We start from the raw sequence: 20,798 nt of genomic DNA, 5'->3' as shown, positions 1-20,798 counted from the left end.
GCTGATGTCGGAAACCATAGCAATGCAGGGTTGCCAATCAACCCCCGTGGCCCAGCCCTATGCAGTGTAACGTCACACTGTGTGAGAATCAACTTGGTCTTGGTATAAAGAGGGTTAAAAATGAGTGGGTGGATTTTTATCATTGTCGGGTGGTTGTGTTCACACATTACCTACACAAATTTATGTTCAAACACCATGTAAAAGTGGATTTTGCATAATAGGTGTCCTTTAATGAAAAGTAACAAACCCCATACATAAACTTTCATAAAAAGAGGAAGTAATTACTGTAGAAAATAAGGGTATACAATATTAAGTAGTTCGACATCAAAGTTTAAGAATATTTTATTGAGTTAGAAACAGTTAGATGACCCCAAAATCCCAGCCAATGGGATGCTCCATTTCTGAGGTGCCTTTGGTCTCAAGAGCTACTCTCAGTTTCTGCCAGAAGACCCTGGTGTCCTCTCCTGGTTTAGGCCAGCTGAGATATGTCTTCTTCTGGATTAGTCTCTTCATTCTGTAGTACGGAGACAGTTGATGACTTGGAATATTCTCTAGGAATACCAGGATGAGAACATCTTTTTTCTCATCAAAGAGACGGAAACTAGCAACTTGAATCTCTCTGGAACACCACTCACTTTCCAGGTAGTGACGGCTAATCACACAGATGGTTTTGCGACTGCTGTAAATGCCATCAACAATATTATCCATGATAGGTTTGCCTGGTTCAAAGTCCCTGTGATGCAAACACAACTTCCAGCCTTGCTCGCCTTCCAGCTGAGGTAACAGTTCCCTCATTACCCACAATTCATCATGAACATTATAGGAAATAAAAGCATCATACTGCAAACCATTGGGCTTTCTCTGCTGTTTGTTATCACGGAGAAAAGCAAGGAAAAGGTAGTATGCATAAATAACCTGCCATTTGAGGAAGTGAAAGAGGAAAGAGCCAAGGAGGGTCACAGAGACCAGTGTGAATGTGGAAATGAAACAGAAAAATCCAACATCTACATTACATGATCCTACATCAAGATCCAGGAGTTTATGTCCTTTGAGCTTGTCTGGGTAATTGCATGTGAGTTCAAAAGCACTCTCAACTTCTGTGTCATTGCTACTTATGGTCCAGTTGACAAACCAGGCATTGGTACAGTCACATGAGAGATAGTTTCCTCGTAGATCAAGGTATATCAGTGTTGGAAGAGACTGGATCAAAGTCTCATTAATGACAGATAATGCATTCTTGCTTACATGCAGCAGATGTAGTTTACTGAGATTTGCGTTAATGAGAAAGTCCAAAGATTGCAAGCCAGTTTTAGACAGGTGGAGTGTTTTGAGGACCTGGAGTGGCAGAAATATTTTTGTTGTGAGTGAAATAAGTTCATTTCTGCTGAGATCCAGTACCCACAGATAAGGAGTGTAAGTAAATGTATCTGGATGTAAAGAATTTATATTAAGATTCTCTGCTTGAAGTTCTTCCAAATACCACAGTCCCTGGAAAAGGTTTGAGGGTAAATAATGCATTCCTTTATGGCCTTGGCTAAAAATGTTCAGGATCTTTAGTTTTCTCAGATGTTTAAAGGGTGGTTGTTCAAGAATGTCTTGACTGTCATATGAAATATAGTTATTGTTCAACAGAAGTGTTTTCAGGTTTGGGAGTCTGGAGAACACATAAGTATTTATTGAACTCCGAGAGAGCTTGTTTGATTGCAAATTCAAGAAAATTAAATTTGTCAGTCCACTGAACGACCCTGCTTCAATAAATGATATTTGATTGTCTGGTAGAGACAAATTCTTCAGTGATTTTAAGGAGTCAAAATCTCCCTTATGGACAGAGTCCAGCTTGTTATTTGCTAGATCCAAACTCTCAAGTTTTTGAAGATCTTTTTTTAAATATCCATTGAAAGAGATTCTGTTAGATCCAATCATTAGAGTTGCTAAGTTTTTCAGATCTTTAAAAGCAAATCCCTCAACAAAAGATATATCATTACTGTAAATCTGAAGGGTTCGTAATTGGGTTAAGTTGGCAAAATCAACTCTACTTATGTTTTTTATATTATTGAAGGTGAGGTCCAAAAAATGAAGACCTAGTAGGCCGCTGACAACAGCTGGGACACTGTATAGTCTGTTATTGGAGAGATCAAGCTCAGCTAACTGTGTACAAAACTGCATCTCGCCTTTTGATATGGATGTAATGTTATTCCACTGCAAGCCTAGAAATTTTAAAGAAGAAATCAGACAGACGTTCCTTATCAAAGCTCTCACTTTTACATCCCCCAGAAAATGTAGCTTTAGGCTGACCAAAGAGGAGTTGAAGGTTTGTAGGAGATCTGTGATCTTCTCCAGGGGCAATTGTATTCCACTTAGATTCAGATGTTGCACACTTTGTAGATACCTTTTGTCCTGCACATCCCATGTCATGTTTTCAGTAATAAAAGCCAAGTCCAAATGATCAAGGTGAGGGAAAATATTTGCAGTGATACTGAACTCTTTCAAAGGATTTTGAAATAAATCCAGGACTTTTAGTCTCAAAGATATGTTGGACACCTCCGAGGTCTGAAAAGAGGTGAAGCCATTACTCCCAATGTGCACTTCCTGTAACTGTGGTAATAAAAAGAGCGGCTGAACTTTGCTTATTTTCTTCAGAAGATTTCTGGACAGATTAACTTTTCTTAAACTGACCAGGGGTGAAAATGCAGAGATGCTGATATTTGTGATCGAGTTTTCATTCAGATGTAACACAGTGAGATTTCCCAGATTCTGAAACATTCCTCCCAAGATATCTGTTAGTCTGTTGTTGGCCAGATTTAACTCCTGCAAAGCCACCAAACTGCTGAACGCTCCTTCCTCTACGTCCTTGATCTTGTTGTGTTGTGCATTAAGACTTCTAAGATTATCCAGCTGAGAGAAATACTTCTTGATTATCTTCTGTATGACATTGTTAGAAATGTCCAAGTATGTGGTTTTGTCCGGTATATTCCCTGGTACGAAACGCAGGGACCTCTTATCACAAAATACATTTATGTTTTGGGAATATTTCAAAGACCCTCTGACTGTACAGTTCTTTATGGAGTATCCATTTACAAGATTTATGAAAGTACAGCAGTAAAGCAGGCATGAGGTCAAACGACAGTATTTCTTGAAGCAAAAACCATGTTCTCTCTTAGACATTGTGAGATTTACCCTGTTATCACTTAAATAGAGTAAATCATCCAGTTGAAATTCTTGACTTTTCTTAGCTTCGGTTTTCCTAAGAAAGAGAACACCAGTGTAAGTGCAGTGAGAATGGAGTTGTGCAGCAGCAAAGGTAATACTGATACATCAGTTAATAAACCATTGAGTCACTGGGCAAAGAACACAGAATAAAAGGCTGCTAAAATCCCTGTGCATGCAGTAAATACTTTAAAATATACTGAATGCACATTGCACTGTAGAAAACATACTTTTAATATTTTATTAGGTACTTACAAAAAGAATTTGAAATCTGTTTCCTAAGAAAAACTACAAATCTGGATTACAGACTCAGATTTATTACAAATGAACTGAATAAGAGAAAGCATGTGTCACTTAATGTTTAAGTTTTCACTAGTGCAGTATATTTTTCAGTGTGGAGGAAAGCTTATTTACTTAATTTTCCAATGGCAACTGGTTGTCTAGTAAATTATTATCAACACCTTGTTTGTGCATGTTCTTCAGGAAGAATCTCTGTCTTCATTTAACTCTCTAAAATAGAGTGCTGTTATTTTCAAAGATCAAATCACCAAATTTAGAGAGAAAAAATTTAAATTTTTAAAGGAACAGTTGTACAAACAGAAAGGATCTCAATCAAAATGGGTAATGTCAATAAAACAGAATGAATTAAGTCAGGTGAACTTGTATAAATAAGGTTAGAGTGCCTAATCTTACAATGACTTCCCAAGTTTGATTGTTTGAACACTTACCTTTAAACAATTCCGAGTAAATGCAGACAAAATAATTATAAAGCAGTGCCTTCAGTAGTGTTGATTCAACATAGTGATGACACAGTTTGCCTTACTTTTCATTTTAAGTTTCATACATTTTGCAATACTGAAACCCTTTTGCATCCATGTGGTTTCACTTCTTATTGCTATTAATTACACTGAAAGAAATTGGCAAGAGTCCAAAATAAAGAAGGATGTGAAACGAAGGAAGTGTGTTGTAATGAGTCAAAAGAAGTGTTCTTAAAAAATCTTTGGGAAGACAGAAACTCAATGATTATGTTTTGTCAGGAGATTTCTGCTTTAGTATGCTTTATGCATACTACAATAAATATGTCAAGAGGGCCTGAATATATTCTTGGAGGGGTCATAAAGGTTGTGAGACCGACAGATTAGCAAAAATGCAGGATGCACATAGCAAGGTTGATCTTAAACAGATATGCCCCATATGTATTTAAATATGATACAGTAGGCTAAAATATTCATAAACACATTATAATTATTGTTTAACACAATAATATAACAAATGTTTACATGCCCGTAGCCGGGGGGGGGGGGGGGGGGGGGGGGGGTTCGGGTGGTTCGAACGACCCACCCCATACTGCCAAAAGTCCAGAATTATTATTTTTTTTTTTATTATTTAAATAAACAAGTGTTCTTTTAAATAACAACTACATTTAAAGCCATAAATAGTATTAAATACCTTAATTAGTATAAGAAAAAATAATTATAATTTCAAAAAGTCTTAAATTTCGGGAAGGAAAGGCAAGAATTGCGTTATGGATTAAATGTGCTAGTCATTTGAAGCACGCCACATGGACTGTTGGACATGGACATGGACAAGGGCAATGCAGATTTCGGCAGTACGTGCCAAAAAAACAGCCAAATATAGACTAAAAATTTGGGTGACTGCTGATGTTGCCACATCCTATTCCTGGAGGTGTGACATTTACCTGGGTATGACAGGTGATGCTGCAGAGGTGGGTCAGGGAAAGTGTGTCGTCATGGAGATGACAGAAGGACTCCGTCACTGTCACTTGTGACAACTTTTTTACCTCTTACTCACTTGCTCAGGAGCTTCTGCGGAAAAAAATAGCCTTGGTCGGGACAATCAGGAAAAATGAACCAGAGCTGCCACCCAACCTGGTGCAGGTTAAAGGACGACCTGCCCTCTCCGCCGTCTTCGCCTTCAGGAAGATACAGTTTGTGTTTTGACAATGTTTGCATGATTATTCTCTTTGTCATGTGCAGTTTAAAAATACTTATGATGAAATCTGTACTTATTCTTTTCTTGTTATTTTATTTTTGTAGGTTGTCGGCACCTACAGCTGCAGAAGGAGGACCAATCGGTGGCCACGGATGTTATTTTTTAATATGGTGGACATCTCGGCATATAATGCATATGTCATCTTCATAGCTGCGGTTCCCTCCTGGAACCAGGCAAAGCTGTTTAGGAGAAGAATTTTCCTAGAAGAGCTGGGAAATTTTCTGGTCTCAGCAGCAATATTGAGGGACCTGCCGGGAGTGTCGCCCTGGATTCTTCATACGATCCAGTTCGGTTACACACTCCAATTTGCTCGCAAATCCGTGGGCGATCCGTGGGAGATTCCAGTTAGGAAAGACCTGCTGTGTCAGCTCCAGGCCAGAATTTGGCACCCACGTCCAGAGATCTGGAAGTTGTGTGTATGGCCGATCATAGGTTGCCCTTAGCCTTTGTGCCAGGGCCCTTTCCACTAGGAAGCTCTATTCCTACAAATGGAGGTTTTCGAATCCTGGTGTTCGGCTCATGCTGTGGACCCAGTTAACTGCCCAGTTGGTTCAGTGCTGGAGTTCCTACAAGATAAGTTTTTGGCTACCACCCTGAGAGTCTACGTTGTGGCTATCACTGCTTGAAGGGACTCGGACGATGTCCCGCTGGGTAGATATCGTTTGGTCTCCTCCTTTATGCGTGGGATTAAGCACTTGAGGCCGGTTCGTCCTCCTAGTTTACTTTAGGACCTTTCTGTTGTCCTGATGGTGTTGCTGGAGCCTCCTTTTGAACCTCTAGAATCAGCTCCTGAGAGGATTTTGATGCTAAAGGTTACTCTTTTGTTGGCGTTGGACTTGTTTAACCCTTTAAAACCTAAGGGTAAAATAGGTCATTTTTACATATTTTGTTTATTTGACTGTAAAATTCTAACAGAATGTGCTATTTTCAAGTGCAAGGTGTCATTTTTTTCAGAAAACAGACGGCTTTCAAAAAAGTACAGTTTTTGACCATTAATGTCGTGTGTTGAGTTTGTAAACAGAATTTAAATAGACAAAAATAAAAAACAACAGTAAAATATTTTCTGTTTTTTATTTATAAAAAAGAGAAAAATCGTGATCGAAATAATCCAACACTTCTTACTTCAAAATTCAACTATATTACATATATACAAGTAGTTTTGGGACACTGGGTTGCACAGTTTTCATTCAGGAGGCTTTTTTGTTCATACACGCATACATTTATACATGCATGTAAATGCGTGCACATGCATACACCCATACATTTACATGCACGGACTCATTATAGCGATGCACACACTACATGTGAAAAAGTCTCACTCAGACTGCTCCCAAAGTCTCATCAAAAATCATCCCAATCGACTCTTATGCTGTTTACTCCTCCTTCACCATGTTTTTGTTTGTTTCGTTTATTATTTTATGCAATCCAAAACTCCGCGCTCCCTATCGCTCCATTCAAATTCTCCCTCCCCGCTCTCCCGGAAATCAGCCGTCATTTGTCGACGGAGCGCAAGAAATTACCGTAATAAGCAATATATTGCCGAAAAGCGCATGTAGTTTTCTGTCAGGAGCAATTTGAATTATTGTGATGGTGCAAACGGTTGAAGAGTTACGGTAACATGAATACAGCTTGGTTTAGTGTGTCGGCGACGACACAGCCGGTCTTAAAGGGTTAAGCGTGTAGGAGATTTGCAGGCTCTGTCTGTCAACGAGTCCTGCACTGAGTTTTCTCCTGGTCTGGTCGAAGCATTTTTAAGACCTAGACTTGGTTATGTCCCCAAAGTTCTCTCTACATCTTTTCGTTCACATGTGGTAGTGCCGCAGGCTTTCTCTCCCTCCTCTTCGAGTGAAGGTGATGATCTTCATCAGCTCTGCCCTGCCCTAAAGATGTATGTGGACCGTTCCAGGTCAAGTGGACAAGTCCCTACAGCTGTTGGTGTGTTTTGGTACAGGCTGCAGAGGGCTGGCCGCGTTTAAGCACACATTATCCCACTGGTTTACGGATGCTATTTTGTTGGCCTACGAGGTGCGCAGTCGGCCTTCACCTCTAGACATCAGAGCTCATTCCACCAGGGGGGTGGCCCACTCCCAAGCTTTGTTTAGAGGGATACCCATGAAGGATATTTGAATGGCGGTCCTCTCCCCATACTTTTGTGAGGTTTTATAACCTTGATGTGAACACAGTTCCTGGTTCCCAGGTTCTTTCTGTTTGAGCCAGCTGTGTTTTTGGTGTTCTGGTCTGTAACACCAAAATTAGCTTGCTGTGTGTGGTATATCATTCCCATTGCTTAAGCTATGCAGCGTTGAGTGAACCTATGAAAGAGAACATCTCGGGTTACTTACGTACCCATGTTCCCTGAGCAGGGAATGAGACGCTGCGTCTTGCTGTCGACCTGCTTCTTCGACAGGAAAATCTGAGGGGTAAGATGGTGCGAGCGCGGGTCTATGTCAATCACGTATGATGTAGGGGCGGTATCTTGCGCCATCAGCCAATGAATTGGCATGATTCTATAAGGGCTTCAGACAATCGTCACACCTGGGGGTGTTCCCCATTGCATAAGCTAAGCAGCGTCTCGTTCCCTACTCAGAGAATGGGTTACGTAAGTAACCCGAGACGTTTCTGCAATAACAGAAAAATACTTCATATAATATTTTGACAATTGTTTAGTAATGCAGAACAAAACATTTAATTCAACAGCAGTCAGTGAAATTACTTACAGTGCTTTTCTGCAGCATCTCATAGCAGGAATGAGTCTTTTGTAGTCTGCTTGTGATGATGTGAATTTTTTGGGGTTGAACTCATCCAGCACATTTTCTGACATGAGCAATACTGAGGTTAGCACTGTGCACATTGAAGATGAATGTTTTCTTCCTGGATGTTTATCTGAACTGAGGTAACTCTGGATTTCCTTATATAATGAATGATCCTTGAGCTCAAGTAAACAGTAAAATAGGTTGACTGAAGTTTCATCTGGGATATTGTATTCATCTTGTACTAATTTAATGTATTTAGCTGTTTGTGTGATGCTTTCTGCTTCAATGTGCGTGAGCAAGCCTTTGAGCAGGTTTTGACTAGATTCCAGTGAAATGCCCATCAGAAACCGTAGGAACAGGTCCAGATGTCCTCTCTGACTCTTAATAGCTTTATCAACAGCCTTCTGTAGTAGATCCTGCAATTGTACATTTTGTTTTGGCTCATCAAAGAAAAACTGAAGCTCCTGCATATTCTTCTCCAGGTAGTAGATGAACTCATGCACTGCAGCAAGGAACTCTTGAACACTCAGATGCACAAAGCAGAAAACGTTTGTCTCTTGAAGTACATCTTCCTTCTAAGAGATCTTGGCAATCATTCCTGTAAACTCAGTGGCTATATTCACCTTAATATCACATTCCTCAAGATCTTCCTCATAGAATACAATGTTTTCCCTCTTCAGCTGTTCAAACACTAGTTTGGCTAATTTTAAAATCATTTCTCTGTTAGAATATAAGAGCTTTGTGCATTGCCTTTCATCATACTTCTGGCACTTCATTTTCATCTGCATCAGTATGAAGTGAATGTACATTTCAGTAAGTGTTCAGTAAGTAAGGCCAGACTCTCATCTGTGATTCTCTTTATGAAGTACTGCTCCTTGTGTTGTTCAGTGAATCCTCGTACCTCTGTGAATAAACCTACATATTGAGGAGGGATTGGATCGGCTGCTGCTGGCCGTGATGTCACCCAGACGAGAGCTGATGGAAGCAATGTCCCTTTGACCAGACTTGTTAACAGCACATCTACAGATGCTCTTTCCTCAACAGTGTTCAGAGACCTACTATTAAAATTTAGAGGCAGGCGACTCTCATCAAGTCCATCAAATATAAACGCAAGTTTACATTCCTTATATAGCTTAGATTTCTCCAGATCCTTCAGTTCTGGATAAAATTTCACCAGAAATTCATGAAGACTGAGATCTTGATTTGTCATTAATGACAAGAAGACTGGATATATATATATGTTCTGGGGCTCATGAAGTAACTAACTCAAACAAATGGAGATTTTAAAGGGATATTCCACCCGAAAATGAAAATTTTGTTATGACAAAATTTTCATTTTCGGGTGGAATATCCCTTTAAAATCTCCATGTCCCTTTGGACATATATATATCCAGTCTTCTTGTGTAATCTCTACCTGCATTTCAGCCTTCCATCGTTCTTTGTATGCAAAATAATTATATGGATGAAGTGATGAATGAGTACATTTTTTGAGTATATACTTTAGAATGTAAAAAAAGAAATAGTCCTTTCCATGTGGTCAATATATACAAACTATTAATTGATTGAATTTACAGAATCATGATATATATCGTTACCTCTGTAGCCTAAAAACAGCTTATATTGAAGCCAATCTGCCAAAACGAGGGTTGTGGAATGTACAACTCTATGATGTAATAGTGTGGATAAACTCCGCCTCCTAAAAGAAGATCAATGCCTGCTTCTACATCACTGTCTGTTTAGCCCCGCCCACTGATTCACGCACATCGTAGGTAAATGACGAGAGCGGCGAACTCAGGTCTACACAGAAACGAAATGATAAACTTTATTTTATGAAATTTATTTTTAATTAAGTTCCAGACCACGGCAATAGGTCCTTTGTTCACTTCATTTAATCACAGATTGGTTTATAAACAAGGCACAATTTGATGCAGGATTTTCACAATGAGCGGGAAATAGGAAAGGGTTTTTCGGAGTTAAAGTTGCCACTGACATTACCTGATTCTTGACCTGTGATCAGTCATTCTGACTCAAGTATGCGTTTTTTCCCCCCACAGAATTGTTTATGTGGGTTGATTTTTTCCCCGTGGGTTAAAGGTTTGGAATATTGCATGATTTACAATTAACTGAAATGCTTGTATTGAAATATTTTGCAGTCAAACTATGGTAAAACTGTGCTAGATGTTCAGTTTGGTTAAGGAGGACCACTTCAAGGAAGCCTTTGAGCTGTTTATGATCAACGTTCATAACAGTGACTGTAAAATATGTATTTTAGGTATGTAAACAACATTGTTTGAGTTTTAATAATACAGCATTATACCCAATACATTGTGTGTTTCTCCACTCAGGACAGTCCTGTTTTGCCTTTTAGGCCGAATTTCACACATTAATTTCATTATTAGAATATTTATTATATTTTATATTATTATTATTATTATCATTATTATATTTTCAGCACATTACTGTACAACATGTATATCTAAATATATATTTCACCACTGAATACTTACTAATACGCAAATATATATTTGTTTTCTGTATGTAAATTTCCTTGCACTATACAGGGCTTTTATTTTGGTCTGCCGGTGTGAGGTCATTAGGCTGCGCCGCGCTCCTGCGTCAGTGATTCGGCTGATGAAAGGTTTGTTTTAAGCATCTCTGGTGTATAAATCGATATTTTTAAAAAAAAAGCATTCACTGTATAGTCTTTACAAGCGAAGCAAAATTCATTAAATATTATTGAATGTAATGTTATAATGCTTTATCTTGCTTATCTTTGCATACGATATTTTTTGAGAGGAAAGCACATCAACACATGAGTAACAGAAAAGGTGCGTCTCATTTTGCTCCCTATATCGTGAATAATTTTGTCATAAACATGAATTCGTTCGCTGGCTAATAGTAATGAAGAAACGTAGTTTAGACTCAAAACCATGCAAAAATGATTCAAAGTGCTCGAATCGCCGCGAGCTGACGTCACATGCTGGTCAAACAGTGTAAATGCAACGAGAACAACAACACACACACACACACACACACTCTCTCTCTCTCTCACTCACTCTCTCTCTCACAGACAGACTCACACTCTCTCTCACACACACACACTAATTGCAACTTTTACAAAGTAATCATTACACAGTATAATCGTTTAAATGTGATCTACAAGTAATTAAATGCCAAATAAATCAAATACCACACCAAGTACTTTCAATATAAACTGTTCTTTTATTCATTTAGTTTTTTTTGTCTAATCAGGTGATTTAAGTCCATTAACTATCACTCTGACTGACCAGTGCACTGACTACTGAACTAGAGAGCTGATTGAGACGTACCAGAGACTTAGTTTTGATCGTTTTATGCATTTATTTTTTCTTTGTGTTAATTATTCTCATCTTAAACAGGACAAAGTCTCCAGTCCCACAGAAAAAAAAAACTAGTGGACCAACTAAGATGACGTTTATTAAACTAGAGAGTGAAGACATGAGGATTGAAGAAACATTTGGAGTCAAACATGAAGATACTGAGGAACAAACAGGTTGGTTTTCAATCTCAAAGCTGAACTCACTCATTTGTGACTCATTTAGACTTTCATCCTTCCCTATAGTAGGTGTCTGTTCTGTGTGAACTGTCATGATCTCAGGACCTCCTCTCTCCTATTGAAAGCATTTAATGGTGAACAGTAAATCACCCATACAATAAGTTTTGAATATGTATTTATCATTAAAAAAGGTGTATGCAATTTCTGTGTATCATGTTTTGCTCAGTTAAAGGTGCAGTAGGAGATCTCAGAAAATGCTAACTTTAGCCTGATAGCACTGAGAGTGAACGTCCCACCCTCCCTGCAAATCGCCGTCACAGTGACAGTCACACCATATGACAATTTGGATGTTTAGATAAAAATCTGGGCCCGTATTTATCAAGCTTCTCAAAGTGCCATTTTAGTCATAAGTGCTGAGAATTCATGAAATTTACTCTTACTTTCAAACTTAAGTATAAAAGCGAGTTATCAAATTTCTTAAAGCTAAGAATCACTCTTACTCTCCCAGTTATTTAAGACAGCTCAAGAGGTCTCTAGGAGTTGCCAGATGGCGCTGAGGAGGCAGATACATGCACAAGTCTTTCAGGAGAGGAAGAATGTTCTTGAAATGTTTGGCGACGAGCAGTTAATCAAACGGTTACATTTCCTCAGTTATTCAAAATGAGCAAAGAAAATTTACATTTCCAAAGAACATCATAACTGACTTAAGTCTAGTGTGAGTATTATGCGATTTACACTGTATGATGAATAAATCTCTTACCCTTATTTACACTGCAGGCGTCTGCGGCGCATTACAGCTCCACGGCTACCGAAGCTGATTAATCGCGCTGTGGCAAGTTTCTGAAGCGGCTCTCCGCGCTTCATCACTAAAGATGGGCATGTAGTCTATTTTTGACGGATAATTATAATAATCGTCTCGCTGTCGTCAAAGGCATCAGCAACAGGCGATATCTTTGACTATCGTCGATAAACTATACTATCGTCTATTGCAGTGTTACTCATTGCATGGCTCGCCAAGCTTTACTTTGTGACTCGCATGCCAGTAAATAATATGATGATATGATCATGCAGATATTTCACAAAAACATTAAAAACAAGCAGGGCTATAACATAACCCATTAAAATACTCACACCATGTCTAAACCGGACACGAGTTGCGCGATCCGACAAAAGACAATAGAACCCATCAGAGTACGTCAGCGGAGTGGAGTGAGAGCGGAGCGGTGTAATTTTGAATGGAGCAAGGAACGGATTTTTTAAAAGTCGGAGCGTCGTGGTTTTCACTCGTTCCAAGAGCTCTCCACCATCGCTCCAGCACGAGTACAATTCATGCCAACTACCTGTAATATAACTGCATATTTAGCAAGAATTCACGTTAAACATATTTAGCTAGCTTGATAGAGATGGATCACTCAAATAAAAAAGAATGTGAAGGCCATGATGAGGAGAGCGGGAAGTTATAGTTCTTTTCATCAGAAACAAAATTGGCACTGCAAAAAGCAGCAGGTATACCTTTTAATGCTGATTTTAGCTTGTCATGTGGTAGGAAGTTGGAGCGGAGTAATTATTAAATGCTCGGAGCACGGAGAGGAAATTGTTGGCGCTCCACTTCGCTCATTACTCTGGAACCCATTGATGTTGTCTACACTGGTGCCTCGTTCTGTTTATGACGAACTGTACTGACACTACGTTCAAATGATTTGCAATGGTTGCTTTTTCGTGTCAAGTGTTGACAGACTTTTAGCGCAGTGGGGCGCGGCACGACAACTGTCTGGTCTGGTGTAAACACGGCCAGACAGTGCTCTATTACAAATAATTTATATTTTAAAAAAATACCTAAAACAGCGGCATTACAAGATGGAAATATGGACTAGAGATATTTACGCTTGCTCTGTCCTATGTCCATGACACTGACTCACTGCGCATTTGCCAGTTTTTTGCCAGCTCTTAACGCGAATGTGCACTTGGATGGTTAGATAATAGATACATGATGGGCTAGTATAGAAAAAATAAATAAATAAGGTCTTCCCAGCATTAAGGTAATCCTGCTTGTCCTAGTTACAAATTTGACTGGTAAATGTTAAAGAATGATAGCACCTTTTGTATTGTGTTGCATTGCATATCAGGGATGACAGATTGATAAAAAGACATGCTATTTATGACTGGATGTAACTTTTGATACTTTGCCGTAAAAGTGGCTCTCCGATTGACTTTGCCCTATCAGTGCGGCTCCCATGAAAAAAAAATAGTGAGGACCTCTGGTCTATTGGTACCCTAAATTGAGTTGTGATGACGCTTCATATCCTTGCCATAATGTATTCTCTTGAAAATTCTTTGTCAGATGTGTGTTGAATGTAAACTCCTATTAGGAATAACCATTCAATGTGAATTTATATGAGAATATTCTTAATTAAGGAAATCTATTCAGGGATTGGTCCATGCGTATGTCATCATCCAAAATCCCCTTTGTGGCACAGCAAAGTGTCGTGAATGTCATGCTGTCGTCTTTATGCGGGCGCTGCGGATGGCAGTCAGCATGAAGTGAGCGGAGATAAGATACTCCTCAGAAACCGTATAAATAAAGATAATTGTAGATGTTTAATTACTATTTGGAACATTGGGATCGCTAGACAAGGGCTTAATGAACAAATTTTTGTAAAAACATAAAATTCAACTATTTAATTTTTTTGTCTGTTGCTCAAAATTAGCCAGTGCGCATTACGACTCATTTTACCAGCTCGGGTCACATTTGACCCTTATTTAAATGTCCAGCAATACAGAAATAAAATATATTTTTGAAGAATGTCACATGAGTGTTGTAGTTAACGTGGTTTTATTTGACATGGAGCGGGTCACCTCATGTGGACAGACATGTTGAGATCACATATAAACTGTTGTCTACATTTGCTCTTCATTTAAAGGGCTTTGATGGGCAAGTAAAACGGACAGCAGACATTAATTTTATAATGACACGCAACTAAATGATTATGATTGAATGTTTGTGACTCAAATGGTTCTTTACAGAAAACATCTTTTGTGGCTTTCACATCTTTAAAGCGGAGTAGTAAATGCAGCATCAGAAGTTGGTCTAGGACGAGTGCTTCCTCTGGACTACATTAAGCAGCAACGTACATACTGTATCACAGATGAAGTTGATATTTTTCAAATACACAGATATTTTTCATGAAGCAACAAATGCTTTTCATTCAATAGTTTTATGTACTGCTTAATACAGTGCATGTATGTACACAAATTCAACACGTCTATTTAAATACCAATAAAGTGGGTTTCATTATCATGAACATGACACAATATAACATTATGATTACATGAAAGGAGCTTTTACTGCAATAAAAATACAGATTTCATGTAATTCAGTTTTGCTTTCCCTGCAGAACAGCATCTAATGACTTTCCTGCTTGTGCAGAAGACCTAATTCACTTTTCCGACCATTTACACACACATACATTTGCTGTGGAATATTGGGAAAAAACATGATAAATCAATTATCTTTTTGGGGAAATATAATTAAACTTGAAAATAGAATAGAAATTTACTACTAAAATTCTAAGTCGAGGAATTTGTATTGCTTCTATTTTAATGCACTTTTTTTAAAGCTACATTATGTAACTTTAAAGGGGGCATATCATGAAAATCCGATTCTTTTCACGTTTAAGTGCTATAATCGGGTCCCCTGTGCATCTATCAACCTGAAAATGTGGAAAAATTACAACCCAGTAACTTTGTTTTGGGTAAGCCTTTCTCTGCAAGCATGTGAAAAAACAGCTACTCAGATTTCGCTCCCCTGGTGACATAGGAAGTGAAACTTATTATAATATTACTGCCCCATAATCTGCACGAAAACAGCGTATTTTTGCTCCATGTCAAACAACCAATCAAAGTTTGTTTCGTTTAGCGTCACGTTTCGGGGCGTGGAAAGGCCGCCACAATAACAAACCGGTGTGTGAAACACTCGGATGTCTTTTAAGTCGGACTTGTAATCCGAAGGTTGCGGGTTCGAGTCTCGGGCCGGCAGGGATTGTAGGTGGGGGGAGTGAATGTCCAGCGCTCTCTCCACCCTCAATACCACGACTGAGGTGCCCTTGAGCAAGGCACCGAACCCCCAACTGCTCCCTGGGCGCCGCAGCATAAAAATGGCTGCCCACTGCTCCGGGTGTGTGTTCACGGTGTGTGTGTGTGTTCACTGCTGTGTGTGTGCATGTTGGATGGGTTAAATGCAGAGCACGAATTCCGAGTATGGGTCACCATACTTGGCTGAATGTCACTTCACTTTATTTAGGAAAATCTCACCATTCGCTGACACATTCAAGACGCACTCACTCAGGATTGTTTGTCTGATCTAAAATGCAACTGCCCTCATGTTTAGCCACAAACAGTAATCGTGAGTACATTTTCTATCATCTTTGCAGGACTGATATGAAGAGTGTACAAAGTAACACATCTGTAGCAATAGTGTGAAAGTAGCACATAACCGGCACAATACTGGTATAAACCTAGAAATCTATTGGTAAAATGTCACATGACTGAACATGCATTTATCATTTTCAAAAGCCTCCGTTTTCCCAGTCCACACTACAACACGAAAACGGCTTTTTCAAATTTTTCCACTTGGAGAGCGTTTTCAAAAATGTCATTTTTTTTCTTGACAAAAGTGCTGTCTCGGTGTGGACAGAAGGCCAAAACAGAGAGAGAAATATGCATTTTAAAACAAAAACACTATGGTGGACAAGGCCTTTAAGTTGAGCAATTCAGAACATTCCCACATGTATTGGGGCAAGTTGGAGCTAAACTCTGTAAGACACTGGCCCTCCAGAGCAGGTATATGATCTAACACGTCGTTGGTTTTGATGCATTGCATATTTAAGTGCTTTGATATCTGTTGTCTTGTGTCATTAAACGGCTGTTAACTTTTCGCTGTTGTTTTTTTTTCACTTTAGATCTAATAGCACTGAAAGAGGAGAAAGTACTTAATGAAAATGAAGAGGAAGATCAATATGAGAATCTTCATGATGACATAACTGGAGAAAAATCTTGCTCTCAGACTCAAAAGACTTCCACACAAAAAAGAGCTCAAGAGACAGAAACTAGAAGTTTTACTTGCTTTCGATTTGGAAAGAGTTTCAATCAACAAGGGAACTCTAGAGACCACGTGAGAATTCACTCTGGAAAGAAGACTTTCACCTGCGAACAGTGTGGAAAAAGTTTCAATCAAAAAGGAAACTTTAACAAGCACATGAGAGTTCACACTGGAGAGAAGCCTTACACATGCCCTCAGTGTGGACACTGTTTTGCTCAAAAAGTACACCTTACTGCTCACATGAGACTTCACACTGGAGAGAACCTTTACACATGCCCTCAGTGTGGAAAGAGTTATGCTCAACAAGGAAATCTTAAAGTCCACATGAGAATTCACACTGGAGAGAGCCCTTTTCCCTGCCAACACTGTGAAAAAAGTTTCACTCGTAAAGAAAGTCTTGAGAGGCACATAAGAATTCACACGGGAGAAAAGCCTTTCATATGCCCTCAGTGTGGAAAGAGTTTCACTCTAAAAGAAAACTTTACCAGGCACTTGAGAACTCACACCGGAGAGAAGCCTTACACATGCCAACACTGTGGAGAGAGTTTTTCTCAACCAGGAAACCTTAATATTCACATGAGAACTCACACGGGAGAGAATCCTTATATATGTTCTCATTGTGGAAAAGCTTTCCGTCAACATGGAAACCTTATAGTCCACATGAGAATACACAATGGAGAAAGGCCTTTTTCCTGCCAGCTGTGTGGAAAACGCTTCACTCGTAAAATAGGTTTTAAGAGGCACATGAGAATTCACACCGGAGAAAAGCCTTACACATGCCCTCAATGTGGAAAAAGTTTCATTCAACATGGAAACCTGACAGTCCACATGAGAATACACAATGGAGAGAGTCCCTTCACGTGCCAGCAGTGTGAGCAAAGTTTCAATCATAAAATAAGCCTTAATAGGCACATGAGAACTCACACTGGAGAGAAGCCTTAGACATGCCAAAAGTGTGGAGAGATTTGTGCTCAACATGGGAACCTTAAATGGGTCATCGGATGCAAAATTCATTTTACAAGTTGTTTGAACATAAATGTGTGTTGGAAATGTGTACACATCCCATCCTATAATGTTAAAAATCCAACCAGTTTTTTTTATTTATTTTTTTAATCTCTATTTTAAAATCCCCGAGCCCTGTCAGAATGACGTAGTTCTGCACAGACCGCTCCCACGATAGTTGATTGACAAGTCCATCTTACTTTAGACCCTCCCTGAGTGAGCTGTCCGCCATTGTGTCGACTCCAGTGCAGGGGAAAACAAGATGTCTCAGATTAAGCGATTGAGGCGTTCTGTTGTTGGATGTGATAATGAATATAGCAGTCATCGTTTACTCCCGACATCTGAGCCGCTGAAGACACAGAGGATTACGTTTGTTTTTGAAGGGAGTACGCCCCCTGATCTACCTAAATGATCATGTTTGCGCAAATCATTCGTGATCCAGCTTCACCAACAGAATGAGTATAAGGGTTTGTAATGAATCTTTGCAAATCGCCTTTCCTAATAATGTGATAATTAGCAAGTTTCACAATGAATGCGGCTAAAGTCAACAGTCCCTCTGAGAGCGGCTCGGAAGAGAGGGGCGGGGTCAGCAGAGCTCATTAACATTTTAAAGGAAAGTGCTACAAAACGGCTTGCTCTGACAAGAGCTGTTTTTGAGTGGTTTAAAAAGGTGTTTTTTACACTACCGTTGAGAAATTTTAAGCAAACTATGTTACAGACTTTTCATTAAGACCCTAAAGGATCATATCAATTTGAGGAAAATGGGCATCCGATGACCCCTTTAAAGTCCACGTGAGAATTCACACTGAAAAAAACTTTCACCTGCCAACATTGTAAAAATGTTTCAACTGAAAAGGAAACCGTAAGTAACCCATGACAATTCCCTCGAGAGAACCATTTTGAATGTCATCAATGTGGATTTGAACTGAATAGGATCAACACTGTACTGATTCTAACTTAATAACCACATTGGTGTCTTTTGTAGAACTTTTATTTATTTATTTATATTTGCTGAATTGGTCTTTAAATTGATGAACATCACACTAGCCATGTTTCAACCCAGTTTTGTTATTGAAGAGAATATGCATTAAAAATACTTTGCGAAACTCCAGCCTGTTTCATCCCCTAATTCTAATTGATAAAATGGCATGCCTAATGACATCATCATTCCTAAAAATGTATTGTCAATAAGTTTTATATATTGAAAAAAAATCCATTGAGCCATTTCCATAAATAATTTCACATATTGCGCAAATTATATAGGCTATTAATAAATCGAAGATTCTATTTACACTAAGTGCAAATAGCCCACCTTGATGGCAGAGGCAACAACAATAGATGTCCCTCAAACACCAGGGTAGGGCTGCACCAGCCATTCGTAAATTCTTACTTAAATTAGAACGTTAAGTCCACCCTAGAGGCTTAGTAACTACTAGCTAGTTTAGTTTGTAACTAAATTTGTACTTACTTCGGTTGCACCAGTTGTTCGTAAGGCAGGATTTAGCTAGTAGTTCGTAAGCTCTCCGTAAAGTAATGTGTAGTCGCATAGAATGACGTATGTTTCTTACCCAATCAGACGCCTTCAAATTGTTAGACTGAACTGCACATAAACTGAACCTGAAAAAGACGTTAATGTCTAACGTTAAAGTCATCAAAATCAAAGCAAACATTTAATCGAAGGTATGGAAGAGAAAAGAAACAGGAAGCAAAATTTCAGTCATGAAGAAATTCTGATTTTAATTGATGGATACAAAGAAGACAAAACAGTCACTGAAAGCAAATTAAACTCGTCTGTTACAAACCAGAAAAAATGTGAGGTTTGGCAGGACATAAACAAAATAAGGAAACAACTATTTATTTGTTGACATTAACAAAAAACAAATTATTTGTAGACATATTAACAAAAAATATTTATTTGTAGACATATTAACCAAAAAAGTATTTATTTGTAGACATTAACAAAAAATATTTATTTGTAGACATATTAACCAAAAAAGTATTTATTTGTAGACATTAACAAAAAAAAAAAAAAGATTTACAACTGTTTTTTTCTGAAATGAATTATGTACAAACATACTGCTGAAACTATGACTGTCCTTTTTTGACCTCTTCCAGCCACTGTGCCACAGTCTTCCCAGAGTCCTTCTCACAGAAATGGACACCCCGGAGTGGCCAAACTCTTTAGTCTTTGGCTGGCCACATTTTTGACAGAACAAATTTTCGCCGTTTTTTTTGGTGTCAGACCTTGTGCTCTGGCTGCTGCGGCTGCCTCTTCTGCCTTCCTCCGCCACCAAGCTGTGGTCCTGGGCACCCTTTGATTGTGTGCTGCGGGTATGGGTGCAGCAGGTACAGGTCCAACAGCAGGTGGTGGAAGAAGTTCGGGTGCTACAGCAGGTACCAGGTATAGGTGCGGCAGTGGATGTAGGTTCAAGAGAGGGTGCTGCAGCTCGAATGCGTTGTCTTGCTTGTCCAGAACCATCCTCACTGATGGCAAACTCAAAGGCTGAGTGTCCGTGATTTAAGTGGTTCAGGAATTTTTGACAGCACTGGTGAGAGGAGTTAAGAGCCCACCAATGGAGCTGTAAAGGGCTCAATGTTCTGCTGCAGTACTTCCCTCTTCTGCCTCTTCTTACAGGAATTACAAACAAAACAAAGACAACGATTAACATATTTAGAGAGAAGAGAGCAATGTGGAAAAAAAAATTAACAATTACTTTGTCAACTTACCACTGGGAGATTGTCAGCTGGTTAAGCTCGAAGAGCTTTAATTTAGTCCTTGCCATGATTGCAGGGCTATCCAGGACTACATCCCTGATGGTACGGTAGTCCCGGAGGATGGCAGCCCACCGGTTCACCTTCACTCCAGCGACGGTCTGACCAGCAGGGGAAACACGACAGAGAGCCAGGCAGATGGCCTCAATTTGGCGGCTTGCGTTGGGCCACTGAGCTGGTCCGCTTCCCTCACCAAGGAAGCAGCTGTGAAGCGAGAAAGGAAGCAAAATTATTAATCAGATTATTTCTGAATATGAACAACACTGAACAGAATGCTCCAAAAATGAAGGGTTAATTTGAAAACTTACCGCTTTAGACTCTCTGTGTCAGGAGTCACTCTGGTTGCTGAGTGACTAACTTTAAACCTGCCCTTCAGGACTCTGTCATGGTGGCGAGGGGGATAGATGAGTGGGCCCTT

The 20,798-nt window shown here is 39.2% G+C and overlaps 2 protein-coding genes across 3 annotated transcripts; one reads left to right on the top strand and one right to left on the bottom strand.

The window, feature by feature from the left end:
- Nucleotides 1-218: 218 nt before the first annotated feature.
- LOC306858858 (toll-like receptor 7) lies at nucleotides 219-3,177 on the bottom strand. The gene has a single exon (XM_079399626.1). It carries the CDS (start codon nucleotides 3,163-3,165, stop codon nucleotides 361-363), a length of 2,805 nt encoding a protein of 934 aa, XP_079255752.1. The 5' UTR covers nucleotides 3,166-3,177; the 3' UTR covers nucleotides 219-360.
- Nucleotides 3,178-10,554: 7,377 nt separating this feature from the next.
- Nucleotides 10,555-19,616, top strand: LOC306858913 (uncharacterized protein). Of its 2 annotated transcripts, none has more exons than XM_079399714.1 (3): nucleotides 10,555-10,611; nucleotides 11,372-11,505; nucleotides 16,467-19,616. In XM_079399714.1, the coding sequence occupies exons 2-3, from the start codon at nucleotides 11,421-11,423 to the stop codon at nucleotides 17,546-17,548; spliced, it is 1,167 nt and encodes a 388-aa protein (XP_079255840.1). In that variant the 5' UTR covers nucleotides 10,555-10,611; nucleotides 11,372-11,420; the 3' UTR covers nucleotides 17,549-19,616. The 2 variants fall into 2 exon arrangements, with proteins under 2 accessions (XP_079255840.1, XP_079255841.1); XM_079399715.1 differs by having other exon boundaries at nucleotides 10,555-10,801.
- Nucleotides 19,617-20,798: the final 1,182 nt, after the last annotated feature.

Source organism: Barbus barbus (genome assembly GCF_936440315.1).
Source record: "Barbus barbus genome assembly, chromosome: 39".
Classification (NCBI taxonomy): Eukaryota; Metazoa; Chordata; class Actinopteri; order Cypriniformes; family Cyprinidae; genus Barbus; species Barbus barbus.
This window is presented reverse-complemented; position numbering and strand designations above follow the sequence as displayed.

Bases quoted from the DNA above. Each gene is read 5' to 3' on its own strand.
- LOC306858858 (XM_079399626.1), bottom strand. From the start codon at position 3,165: ATGTCTAAGAGAGAACATGGTTTTTGCTTCAAGAAATACTGTCGTTTG.
- LOC306858913 (XM_079399714.1), top strand. From the start codon at position 11,421: ATGACGTTTATTAAACTAGAGAGTGAAGACATGAGGATTGAAGAAACA. The intron at 11,506-16,466 runs GTTGGTTTTCAA...TTTTCACTTTAG, and splicing joins AGATACTGAGGAACAAACAG to ATCTAATAGCACTGAAAGAG.